General features: G+C 49.3%; 1 protein-coding gene across 7 annotated transcripts in view; it reads right to left on the bottom strand.

The window, feature by feature from the left end:
* Positions 1–2023: 2023 nt before the first annotated feature.
* Positions 2024–13603, bottom strand: part of LOC116958567 (von Willebrand factor A domain-containing protein 5A-like) — a 97070-nt gene continuing 85490 nt past the window's right edge. For 6 of the 7 annotated variants that reach the window (XM_076057176.1, XM_076057178.1, XM_076057180.1 and 3 more), the window contains 2 exons: positions 5245–5368; positions 2024–4811 (listed from right to left, as the gene is read on the bottom strand). In XM_076057176.1, coding sequence (XP_075913291.1) covers positions 4738–4811; positions 5245–5368 — 198 coding nt within the window. In that variant the 3' untranslated portion in view covers positions 2024–4737. The remainder of the gene's footprint in view (positions 4812–5244; positions 5369–13603) is intronic. The other variant, XR_012931139.1, reaches the window with a different exon arrangement.

The following is a 13603-nucleotide window of genomic DNA, read 5'->3' as shown; positions in this document are numbered from 1 at the left end:
GGGAGGCTCCTACTGGGCCACCTCCCTTCCCCGGGCGTGTTACCTGTACGACCGCCGAGGGCATCTCGCAAGAGACTGTCCGCAGATCGCCCGCGCTAAACAGGCGCCAGGGTTAAACGCCAAGGCTTCCCCAGAGAGGGGACCACCGAGGGGGACAGTCGACATGGTCCCAACACAAATAAACTGTAATAATAATGGTGAGCGAGTGACCCCCATACAGATTCTGACAACACCCAAGGACACGGTGAGGACGGGTGACTGGCTACGGGAGCTGGTGGCGGGAATCACGGGGGACACGTCGCTGGTAGAAGGACAGGTGAATGGGCAGCACACCCGGATTCTACTGGACACGGGGGTGGTGGCCTCACTCGTGAGCGCCACGCACTGCAGCGTGCTCGGGGTTGATGTGAGCCGCCTGCAGGCCCCAGATCGCGTGCTGCACATGGCGAGCGGAGCCAGGATGGGGTTGCTGGGAAGGATCTCCCTCGAGGTCTGTCTCGGACACCAGGTGTGCACACAGGAATTCTACGTCTCGAGTGTGTTGTGCTATGAGTATATTGCAGGTACGGACCTCCTGGAGTAACTGGGGCACAACGTGCATCCCCGCCAGTGATGCGCCACGGTGGAAGGCAGCGGGGAGCGAATCCCGTTCCTGGGACAGGAGCGGATTCGCCCTCGCTTCACACCTGTGGCTGCCACCCTGGTGTCGGCCGTCACCATTGGCCCGCTCGCCGAGATGCTGGTACTCGTAGCAACACCCTACACCGACCCCACACACCGACCATCGGGTGACGTAATGCTACCTCCTCACGCGGAGTTGGCCGCGCCGTACGGGGTTGTGGAATCAGCCACGCTGGTCAACGCAGACGGGGGCCGCCTGTTTATGTGGGTGTTTAACCCACACGGTACCCCGGCAATGCTACGACGACGCACCACAGAAGCAACCATACACCCCCTGCACGCGCGCCACTCTAACGCCTCGGTGTTTGCACTCTGGGCGGAGGATCCTGGCCGCCCGAGGACAACCAAGACCTGACCCGGCGAGTCGGCCCAACTCCCCGAGCCGAGATCGTCCCCTTGCATGATGCTTTGCATGTTCCCTTGGCAGATTTACCTAAGGGGGAGGCCGATCATCTGCATGGATTATTGCAGGAGTACGCCGACGTGTTCAGTGAGCACGATTCAGATGTGGGCCGGACAGACCTTGTTAAGCACCAAATTGACACAGGTGCAGCCCGACCCATCAACCTCCCCGCATACTGAGTGGGCGCGCCTGAACGGACCCAGATCAAAGAGGCAGTTGCGGATATGGTACGTGATAACATAATCCAACCCTGTTTTGCGTCAATTTTCGAAAGTTAAGCGCAGTCACCCTCGGCGACGCCTTCCCCATACCACGCATCGACGACACCTTTGACAGCCTCGCAGGAGCACGGTATTTTTTCACCCTCGATCTGGCGTCCGGGTGCTGGCAGGTGGAGATGGCGGAGGAGGATTGGCCAAAAACCGCATTTACCACGCTGGTGTCCAACGACTCCCCACGTGTCCGTCGCAGATTTCGCGGGTGATTTTGTTTGGGAAGTAGGGGCTGCGGGGTTCAAGGACCAAGGGTCGGAGGATGGTGAGAGTTGGGTTAACGCGCTCTGCTCAGAGAACCCTGATTTATCAGATGGCCAGAGTGCAAAATTGTGCCCACTCTTGATTGAATTTGCTGACGTTTTTAGTAAAAGCAAATACGATATTGGCCGCACCACCCTTTTGAACCACCACATTGACACGGGTGGCACTGCTCCGATCTGTCAGAACTCTTACAGGTTAAGCCCCACAGAAAAGGACCACGTGTGTCAGATGCTTAACGATATGTTGTCCGCCGACATTATCTCTCCATCGACCAGTTCGTGGGGCGCCCGTATAGGCCTTGTTAAGAAGCAAGACAGCATACACATGCTCCCTACACACAAACATGCTCCGCACACACACGCTCCCTACAAACACACTCTGCAAACTCACGCAACGCACACACTTTGCGACGTTTAGTAGACTGCATTTTATTTTCCTGAAGCTTAAAAGCGTAGACATTCAACATTAAAAACCATAGTAAACTCTGCAAACCAACCAGACACCCATTTACCACACCGAACAGTAAAAAGTAAAGCCGTATGTGTAAATTCATTCCCAGACACTGGAGTATATTTCACCTCAGTTTTTAACATAGGCCATTGTGGACATGAAGGCAGTGGGATGCATCCCAGTTCCAGGGCTTGAACCCAGGATCCCAGCAGTGCTGGCTCAGTGTCCCTGACATGGCCCATTACGAAACCTTCTGAGACATTCAGACCCAGGTCTTGAACTCAGGCTCTCGCATTGATGGCTTCAGTGTCTATGGACAAAGCCACTATGAACCTCCTGAGACACCTAGACACGGGTGTTGAACTTAGGCACTCTAAATTGATGGCTTCAGTGTCTATGGACACGGCCACTATGAACCTCCTGAGACACCCAGACCCGGGTCTTGAACTCAGGAACCTCGGCATTGATCGCTTCAGTGTGCCCATAACACGGCCACTATGAACCTGACAGTTGTCACTGCAAACACACACCGAGGCAGATTGCGTTACCAAACGTAAATTTTTGACTTGACCATCACGGTACAGCTCATGACGCTGTGTGAACTACAAAATGTGCAGTGAGAAATTGCAAAAGTGTTCTTTGTATAGAAACTCAAGATCATAATCCTGCACAGCTCAAAATAAGGCATAATTCTGTGTTAAACTAAGACCCCCATAGAGTATATATAGAGTTCCTTGTATGTAAGCATCTGGACAATTCGCCAGTATTGGTCTATGCAGAGCTTGACTATGCTGCTGCTGCTGCTGAGACACCAAATGACAAACCCCAGTCCAGAGCTTTGCTTCTGCTTAACCAAATCTGCTGAAATTACCCACTACCAGAAGGCCATGCGGCTGGCGGGTAGGTAGTATGAGAAACTTTTTTTTTACGTGGAGAGACGGGGGATTATTATGCAAAGGAATCCATAGCGTCTTGCTTAATTTGGCGTGAATTGTCGATCGGTTTGCTTTTTAAGCGTTAGTTGATTTTTCCCAACTTCAAACCCAGGATCTCTCGACACCTATGGTCCCGAGTGTCTCCAATGCGGCCATTATTCGGGGCGCCACGGTGGCTCGGAGATGTTAACCACCTCGTGTGAAATGCAGTGATTCGTGGGTTAGATCCTGACCCTGATGCCTTCTGTACATTTGGAGTTTGCGTGTCTCTCTCATCATCACGGTGGCTATAAGATGTTAACTACCCCGCCTGGTATACAGAAGATCGTGGGTTCGATCCTGACCCTGATGCCTTCTGTACATTTGGAGTTTGCGTCTCTCTCTCTGTGGTCGCGTGGCTTTTTTTTCTCCGGGTCGTCCGTTTTTTTTCCTCCACATTTAGAATCAACATCACATTTAGAGTAATTGGCTGCCGCTATGAATGTCCACGCGATAATGAGCCCACTTCGTTGATAGCCAGGTCAGGGCTTCTGAAAAAGAGCTACACAGCTCAATGGGGCCTTACACCTGGTAAAATAAAAACATAGTTTAATAGTTTATGAGCTTCAACACAGATAATTACAGGGGCCAGACATTCCAGACACTTGAATTTAATCTACCACTCATGGTATAATCTCTGACACTGGCTTTGCATCTCAACATGCGTCAACCTTCCGGTCTTGCCCAGAAATGTTTGTGGATACAACTCACCCCTCCCACCGATCCCGTAAGCCCATGATTTCTTATAACAATTGTTAACCCATGAAAGCCTGGCCAAGTCTGACCTCTGTTTTTGGAGGAAGGTCATGCGAAGTTTCTGTTTTTTTTCCCCCAAATAAGGAAACGAAGTTGCTGTTGCTGCTGCTACTGTTGACAGCAAGTCATCTATTGACGTCGGTTCAATTCAACGTCGCCAACAAAACTTTAAGGGGAGACGTAACTCCAGGCAAAAATGCGTCGATTCACTCACAACGGGTTGTTTTAAGAAACTGACGAAAAAGAGCACGGCGGGGTGGGGGGTGCGGAGGCAGAGCACAGCGTGATGGCAGTGCAGGGTATAGTAGGGGTGGTGTGGGGTACAGTTAGAACAGTGCGGGGTACAGTAGGGGTGGTGTGGGGTACAGTAGGGGCAGTGCGCGGTACAGTAGGGGCAGTGCGCGGTACAGCAGGGGTGGTGTAGGGTACAGTTAGAACAGTGTGGGGTACAGTTGGAGCGGTGTGGGGTACAGTAGGGCCTGTGCAAGGTACAGTAGGATCGGTGTGGGGTACAGTAGGGGCTGTGCAAGGTACAGTAGGGCGGTGGGTGGTACAGTAGGGGCGGTGCAGCGATGCCTGGAGACACAAGAGGCGACGGGCCATGAGTGACAGGGGATGAAGGCTGGTGATGCTAACAGTAAGGAATAACATTGGAGTTAAATTGATACTGATGTTAATGTATAAGAAAAGTTATAGGATGGGGATAGTAGTTTATAGTATTGTGGTTATAGTATGGGGATGGTAATGTATAGGATTGAGGTTAACAGGATGCTGATGTTAATGTATAAGCAAAGCGGTTATATGATGGGGATGGTCATTTATAGGATTGCGGTTATAGTATGGGGATGGTAATGTATAGGATTTTGGATTGGGAATTGTAACGTACAGGATAGCGGTTAACAGGAAGCTCATGATGGTTGCCAGGTAACCGACTGGGCTACAGCTTTGCTGCATCGACGTTCGTCTTCAGCAGCTGATTGGCGGCTTTCACGCAGAGTGTCAGGTCCACAGCTGGAAGCACATCGATCAGCAATATCGTCATCATCAGTATCATCATCATCAGCAACATCGTCATCAACATCGTCATCAGCAACATCATTGTCACCAGCAACATCATTGTCACCAGCAACATCATCACCATCAGTAACATGATCATCAAGATCGTCTGCTACATTGTCACCAGCAACATCATCGTCATCATCAACATCGTCATCAGCACTATCGTCGCCATCAGTAACATCATCATCAGCAACATCGTTATCATCGTCATGAACATCATCATCAGCAACTTCACCATTAGCAACATTGTCACTCACCTCGTCACACTCACCCACACAGCCAGGCCGAGGCCTTGAATCCCAACAGCTCCCACTCCTCACCTGATCACAGTCACTTCATCACGCTCACCTTATCACCCTCACCTCGTCACACTCACCACACTCACCTTGCCCACGCAGCCAGGACGAGGCCTTGAGTGCCAGCAGCTCCCACTCATCGTGGTGGTCTGGGGCCAGCGCGTGCAGCCACACCAGGGCCACCACCGTGGCCCACACCTCGTCGCTCACGCCCTGCACCTCGTCACACACACACACCTTGTCACACACACCTCATCACACACACACACCTCGTCACACACACACCTCGTCACACACACACTTCGTCACACACACCTCGTCACACACACACCTCGTCACACACACACTTCGTCACACACACACACTTCGTCACACACACATCCCTCGTCACACACACAAACCTCGTCACACACACACCTCGTCACACACCCACCTCGTCACACACCCACCTCGTCTCACACACACCTCGTCACACAAACACACCTCGTCACACACACCTCGTCACACACACCTCGTCACACACACACCTCGGCACACACACCTCGTCACACACACACACCTCGTCACACGCACACCTCGTCTCACACACACACCTCGTCACACACACACACCTCGTCACACAACAACAACCGCCATTCACCACTAAGTGGCGGTGACGTCACCACGATGCTTGTGCCAGGCCATGTGCACCTTGAGGCCACGTGAAGTGTCGAACGCCCGCTGGCAGGAGGTCACGGAGCAGACCCAGGTGCCACAGGTCGACTGACTGAGATGACTGAGATGACTGGCTGATGCACCACCTGTGCCCCCTACTGTGCCAACCTGCTGTGCCTTAGCCACCCGGCGCTCCGCTCGTTGGTGTGAGCGTCGATCCTCCGCCCTCCGTTGCTGTTGGAGGGCGACTACCTCCAACAGCAACGGAGTAGCATCCTTCACGAGCCTCCTCCACAGAGGCCGATCTTGACACCGCTGGTACCAGTCATCGGCAAGTCCACTCAGCTCCACGTCCTCCTGTACCACGTCACTCCATATCTTCTCTAGCCCGTGCCGCGCCCGTTTAGCCCCCTCGATCCGGCCGAACAAAAGCAGTTTCGGCATGCGGTGGCTGGGCATGCGGGCTACATGACCCAGCCATCGCAGCCTTGCCCGCCAGAGGAGCTCACCGATGGGACCTTGCCCAGATCTTTCAAGGATTTGTGAGCTCCTCACACAATCCAGTCTGGTTAAACCCAGGATGGATCGTAGGCAGGCTAGCCTAAATGTTTCTAACCGGCGAAGATGTTCCATTAGGGGGGTCCACACACACCTCGGCACACACACACACCTCGTCACACACACACCTCGCCACACACACATACCTTGTCACACACACCTCGTCACACACACACCTCGTCACACACACCTCGTCACACACACACCTAGTCACACACACACACACCTCGTCACACACACACCCCGTCATACGGAGTCAACATCTCCTGGCAACCGCAGCACACAAGCCAGTGAGCGAGTGAAGCGATCCTCTCAATAGAAGTACTCGCTACAAGCAGGCACTGCAAGCCAATGAGACAGTGAAGGGAGTCTTTCACTAGAAACACTCATTACTAGCCAGTGGTAGTGAAGGGAGTCTCTCACTAGAAACACTACTAGCCAGTGATAGTGAAGGGAGTCTCTCACTAGAAACACTCACTACTAGCCAGTGATATTGAAGGGAGTCTCTCACTAGAAACACTCACTACTAGCCAGTGGTAGTGAAGGGAGTCTCTCACTAGAAACACTCACTACTAGCCAGTGGTAGTGAAGGGAGTCTCACTAGAAACACTACTAGCTAGTGACAGTGAAGGGAGACTCTCACTAGAAACACTCACTACTAGCCAATGACACAGTGAAGGGAGTTTCTCACTAGAAACACTCACTACTAGCCAGTGGTAGTGAAGGGAGTCTCTCACTAGAAACACTCACTACTAGCCAGTCATAGTGAAGGGAGTCTCTCACTAGAAACGCTCACTACTAGCCAGTGGTAGTGAAGGGAGTTTCTCACTAGAAACACTCACTACTAGCCAGTGGTAGTGAAGGGAGTCTCACTAGAAACACTCACTACTAGCCAGTGACAGTGAAAGGAGCCTCTCACTAGAAACACTCACTACTAGCCAGTGATTGTGAAGGGAGTCTCTCACTAGAAACACTCACTACTAGCCAGTGGTAGTGAAGGGAGTCTCTCACTAGAAACACTCACTACTAGCCAATGAGACAGTGAAGGGAGTCTCACTAGAAACACTCATTGCTAGCCAGTGATATTGAAGGGAGTCTCTCACTCAAAACACTCACTACTAGCCAGTGGTAGTGAAGGGAGACTCTCACTAAAAAACACTCACTCCTAGCAAGTGATATTGAAGGGAGTCTCTCACTAGAAACACTACTAGCCAGTGGTACTGAAGGGAGTATCTCACTACAAACACTAACTACTAGCCAGTGGTAGTGAAGAGTCTCTCACTAGAAACACTCACTACTAGCCAGTGGTAGTGAAGGGAGTCTCTCTAGAAACACTCAATACTAGCCAGTGACAGTGAAGGGAGTCTCTCACTAGAAACACTCACTACTAGCCAGTGATAGTGAACGGAGTCTCTCACTAGAAACACTCACTACTAGCCAGTGGTAGTGAAGGGAGTCTCTCAATAGAAACACTCACTACTAGCCAGTCATAGTGTAGGGAGTCTCTCACTCGAAACACTCACTACTTGCCAGTGGTAGTGAAGGGAGTCTCTCACTAGAAACACTCACTACTAGCCAGTGGTAGGGAAGGGAGTCTCACTAGAAACACTCACTACTAGCCAGTGGTAGTGAAGGGAGTCTCACTAGAAACACTCACTACTAGCCAGTGACAGTGAAAGGAGCCTCTCACTAGAAACACTCACTACTAGCCAGTGATTGTGAAGGGAGGCTCTCACTAGAAACACTCACTACTAGCCAGTGGTAGTGAAGGGAGTCTCTCACTAGAAACACTCACTACTAGCCAATGAGACAGTGAAGGGAGTCTCTCACTAGAAACTCTCATTGCTAGCCAGTGATATTGAAGGGAGTATCTCACTAGAAACACTCACTACTAGCCAGTGGTAGTGAAGGGAGTCTCTCACTAGAAACACTCACTATGAACCAGTGATATTGAAGGGAGTCTCTCACTATAAACACTCACTACTAGCCAGTGGTACTGAAGGGAGTCTCTCACTAGAAACACTCACTACTAGCCAGTGGTAGTGAAGGGAGTCTCTCTAGAAACACTCAATACTAGCCAGTGACAGTGAAGGGAGACTCGCACTAGAAACACTCACTACTAGAAGATGATAGTGAAGGGAGTCTCTCACTAGAAACACTCACTACTAGCCAGTGATAGTGAACGGAGTCTCTCACTAGAAACACTCGCTACTAGCCAGTGGTAGTGAAGGGAGTCTCTTACTAGAAACACTCACTACTAGCAAGTGGTAGTGAAGAGAGTCTCTCACTAGAAACACTCATTATGAACCAGTGATATTGAAGGGAGTCTCTCACTATAAACACTCACTACTAGCCAGTGGTAGTGAAGGGAGACTCTCACTAAAAAACACTCCTAGCCAGTAATATTAAAGGGAGTCTCTCGCTAGAAACACTCACTACTAGCCAGTGGTAGTGAAGGGAGTATCTCACTACAAACACTCACTACTAGCCAGTGGTAGTGAAGAGCGTCTCTCACTAGAAACACTCACTACTAGCCAGTGGTAGTGCAGGGAGTCTCTCACTAGAAACACTCACTACTAAAAGATGATAGTGAAGGGAGTCTTTCACTAGAAACACTCACTACTAGCCAGTGGTAGTGAAGAGCGTCTCTCACTAGAAACACTCAATACTAGCCAGTGACAGTGAAGGGAGTCTCTCACTAGAAACACTCACTACTAGAAGATGATAGTGAAGGGAGTCTCTCACTAGAAACACTCACTACTAGCCAGTGGTAGTGAAGGGAGTCTCTCACTAGAAACACTCACTACTAGCCAGTGACAGTGAAGGGAGTCTCACTAGAAACACTCACTACTAGCCAGTGATAGTGAACGGAGTCTCTCACTAGAAACACTCGCTACTAGCCAGTGATTGTGAAGGGAGTCTCTCACTAGAAACACTCACTACTAGCCAGTGGAAGTGAAGGGAGTCTCTCACTAGAAACACTCACTACTATCCAGTGGTAGTGAAGGGAGTCTCTCTAGAAACACTCAATACTAGCCAGTGACAGTGAAGGGAGTCTCGCACTAGAAACACTCACTACTAGAAGATGATAGTGAAGGGAGTCTCTCACTAGAAACACTCACTACTAGCCAGTGACAGTGAAGGGAGTCTCTCACTAGAAACACTCACTACTAGCCAGTGATAGTGAACGGAGTCTCTCACTAGAAACACTCACTACTAGCCAGTGATAGTGAACGGAGTCTCTCACTATAAACACTCACTACTAGCCAGTGGTACTGAAGGGAGTCTCTCACTAGAAACACTCACTACTAGCCAGTGGTAGTGAAGGGAGTCTCTCTAGAAACACTCAATACTAGCCAGTGACAGTGAAGGGAGTCTCGCACTAGAAACACTCACTACTAGCCAGTGGTACTGAAGGGAGTATCTCACTACAAACACTCACTACTAGCCAGTGGAAGTGAAGAGAGTCTCTCACTAGAAACACTCACTACTAGCCAGTGGTAGTGAAGGGAGTCTCTCTAGAAACACTCAATACTAGCCAGTGACAGTGAAGGGAGTCTCGCACTAGAAACACTCACTACTAGAAGATGATAGTGAAGGGAGTCTCTCACTAGAAACACTCACTACTAGCCAGTGGTAGTGAAGGGAGTCTCTTACTAGAAACACTCACTACTAGCCAGTGACAGTGAAGGGAGTCTCTCACTAGAAACACTCACTACTAGCCAGTGATAGTGAACGGAGTCTCTCACTAGAAACACTCGCTACTAGCCAGTGGTAGTGAAGGGAGTCTCTTACTAGAAACACTCACTACTAGCCAGTGACAGTGAAGGGAGTCTCTCACTAGAAACACTCACTACTAGCAAGTGGTAGTGAAGGGAGTCTCTCACTAGAAACACTCACTATGAACCAGTGATATTGAAGGGAGTCTCTCACTAGAAACACTCACTACTAGCCAGTGGTAGTGAAGGGAGACTCTCACTAAAAACACTCCTAGCCAGTAATATTAAAGGGAGTCTCTCACTAGAAACACTCACTACTAGCCAGTGGTAGTGAAGGGAGTATCTCACTACAAACACTCACTGCTAGCCAGTGGTAGTGAAGAGCGTCTCTCACTAGAAACACTCACTACTAGCCAGTGGTAGTGAAGGGAGTCTCTCACTAGAAACACTCACTACTAAAAGATGATAGTGAAGGGAGTCTCTCACTAGAAACACTCACTACTAGCCAGTGGTAGTGAACGGAGTCTCTCACTAGAAACACTCACTACTAGCCAGTGATAGTGAACAGAGTCTCTCACTATAAACACTCACTACTAGCCAGTGGTACTGAAGGGAGTCTCTCACTAGAAACACTCACTACTAGCCAGTGGTAGTGAAGGGAGTCTCTCTAGAAACACTCAATACTAGCCAGTGACAGTGAAGGGAGTCTCGCACTAGAAACACTCACTACTAGCCAGTGGTACTGAAGGGAGTATCTCACTACAAACACTCACTACTAGCCAGTGGAAGTGAAGAGAGTCTCTCACTAGAAACACTCACTACTAGCCAGTGGTAGTGAAGGGAGTCTCTCTAGAAACACTCAATACTAGCCAGTGACAGTGAAGGGAGTCTTGCACTAGAAACACTCACTACTAGAAGATGATAGTGAAGGGAGTCTCTCACTAGAAACACTCACTACTAGAAGATGATAGTGAAGGGAGTCTCTCACTAGAAACACTCACTACTAGCCAGTGACAGTGAAGGGAGTCTCTCACTAGAAACACTCAATACTAGCCAGTGATAGTGAACGGAGTCTCTCACTAGAAACACTCACTACTAGCCAGTGATAGTGAACGGAGTCTCTCACTATAAACACTCACTACTAGCCAGTGGTACTGAAGGGAGTCTCTCACTAGAAACACTCACTACTAGCCAGTGGTAGTGAAGGGAGTCTCTCTAGAAACACTCAATACTAGCCAGTGACAGTGAAGGGAGTCTCGCACTAGAAACACTCACTACTAGCCAGTGGTACTGAAGGGAGTATCTCACTACAAACACTCACTACTAGCCAGTGGAAGTGAAGAGAGTCTCTCACTAGAAACACTCACTACTAGCCAGTGGTAGTGAAGGGAGTCTCTCTAGAAACACTCAATACTAGCCAGTGACAGTGAAGGGAGTCTCGCACTAGAAACACTCACTACTAGAAGATGATAGTGAAGGGAGTCTCTCACTAGAAACACTCACTACTAGCCAGTGGTAGTGAAGGGAGTCTCTTACTAGAAACACTCACTACTAGCCAGTGACAGTGAAGGGAGTCTCTCACTAGAAACACTCACTACTAGCCAGTGATAGTGAACGGAGTCTCTCACTAGAAACACTCGCTACTAGCCAGTGGTAGTGAAGGGAGTCTCTTACTAGAAACACTCACTACTAGCCAGTGACAGTGAAGGGAGTCTCTCACTAGAAACACTCACTACTAGCAAGTGGTAGTGAAGGGAGTCTCTCACTAGAAACACTCACTATGAACCAGTGATATTGAAGGGAGTCTCTCACTATAAACACTCACTACTAGCCAGTGGTAGTGAAGGGAGACTCTCACTAAAAAACACTCCTAGCCAGTAATATTAATGGGAGTCTCTCACTAGAAACACTCACTACTAGCCAGTGGTAGTGAAGGGAGTATCTCACTACAAACACTCACTGCTAGCCAGTGGTAGTGAAGAGCGTCTCTCACTAGAAACACTCACTACTAGCCAGTGGTAGTGAAGGGAGTCTCTCACTAGAAACACTCACTACTAAAAGATGATAGTGAAGGGAGTCTCTCACTAGAAACACTCACTACTAGCCAGTGGTAGTGAAGAGCATCTCTCACTAGAAACACTCAATACTAGCCAGTGACAGTGAAGGGAGTCTCTCACTAGAAACACTCACTACTAGAAGATGATAGTGAAGGGAGTCTCTCACTAGAAACACTCACTACTAGCCAGTGGTAGTGAAGGGAGTCTCTCACTAGAAACACTCACTACTAGCCAGTGACAGTGAAGGGAGTCTCACTAGAAACACTCACTACTAGCCAGTGATAGTGAACGGAGTCTCTCACTAGAAACACTCGCTACTAGCCAGTGATTGTGAAGGGAGTCTCTCACTAGAAACACTCACTACTAGTCAGTGGTAGTGAAGGGAGTCTCTCACTAGAAACACTCACTACTAGCCAATGAGACAGTGAAGGGAGACTCTCACTAGAAACTCTCATTGCTAGCCAGTGATATTGAAGGGAGTCTCTCACTAGAAACACTCACTACTAGCCAGTGGTAGTGAAGGGAGTCTCTCACTAGAAACACTCACTATGAACCAGTGATATTGAAGGGAGTCTCTCACTATAAACACTCACTACTAGCCAGTGGTACTGAAGGGAGTCTCTCACTAGAAACACTCACTACTAGCCAGTGGTAGTGAAGGGAGTCTCTCTAGAAACACTCAATACTAGCCAGTGAAAGTGAAGGGAGTCTCGCACTAGAAACACTCACTACTAGCCAGTGGTACTGAAGGGAGTATCTCACTACAAACACTCACTACTAGCCAGTGGAAGTGAAGGGAGTCTCTCACTAGAAACACTCACTACTAGCCAGTGGTAGTGAAGGGAGTCTCTCTAGAAACACTCAATACTAGCCAGTGACAGTGAAGGGAGTCTCGCACTAGAAACACTCACTACTAGAAGATGATAGTGAAGGGAGTCTCTCACTAGAAACACTCACTACTAGCCAGTGACAGTGAAGGGAGTCTCTCACTAGAAACACTCACTACTAGCCAGTGACAGTGAAGGGAGTCTCACTAGAAACACTCACTACTAGCCAGTGATAGTGAACGGAGTCTCTCACTAGAAACACTCGCTACTAGCCAGTGATTGTGAAGGGAGTCTCTCACTAGAAACACTCACTACTAGCCAGTGGTAGTGAAGGGAGTCTCTCACTAGAAACACTCACTACTAGCCAATGAGACAGTGAAGGGAGTCTCTCACTAGAAACTCTCATTGCTAGCCAGTGATATTGAAGGGAGTCTCTCACTAGAAACACTCACTACTAGCCAGTGGTAGTGAAGGGAGTCTCTCACTAGAAACACTCACTATGAACCAGTGATATTGAAGGGAGTCTCTCACTATAAACACTCACTACTAGCCAGTGGTACTGAAGGGAGTCTCTCACTAGAAACACTCACTACTAGCCAGTGGTAGTGAAGGGAGTCTCTCTAGAAACACTCA

The sequence above is a fragment of the Petromyzon marinus genome, chromosome 80 (assembly GCF_048934315.1).
Source record: "Petromyzon marinus isolate PM22_M1 ecotype Great Lakes invasive population chromosome 80, UKy_Petmar_22M1.pri1.0, whole genome shotgun sequence".
In the NCBI taxonomy this organism is placed as follows: Eukaryota; Metazoa; Chordata; class Hyperoartia; order Petromyzontiformes; family Petromyzontidae; genus Petromyzon; species Petromyzon marinus.
Note: the sequence above shows the minus strand (reverse complement) of the source record. Positions and strands in the feature narration are given on the sequence as shown.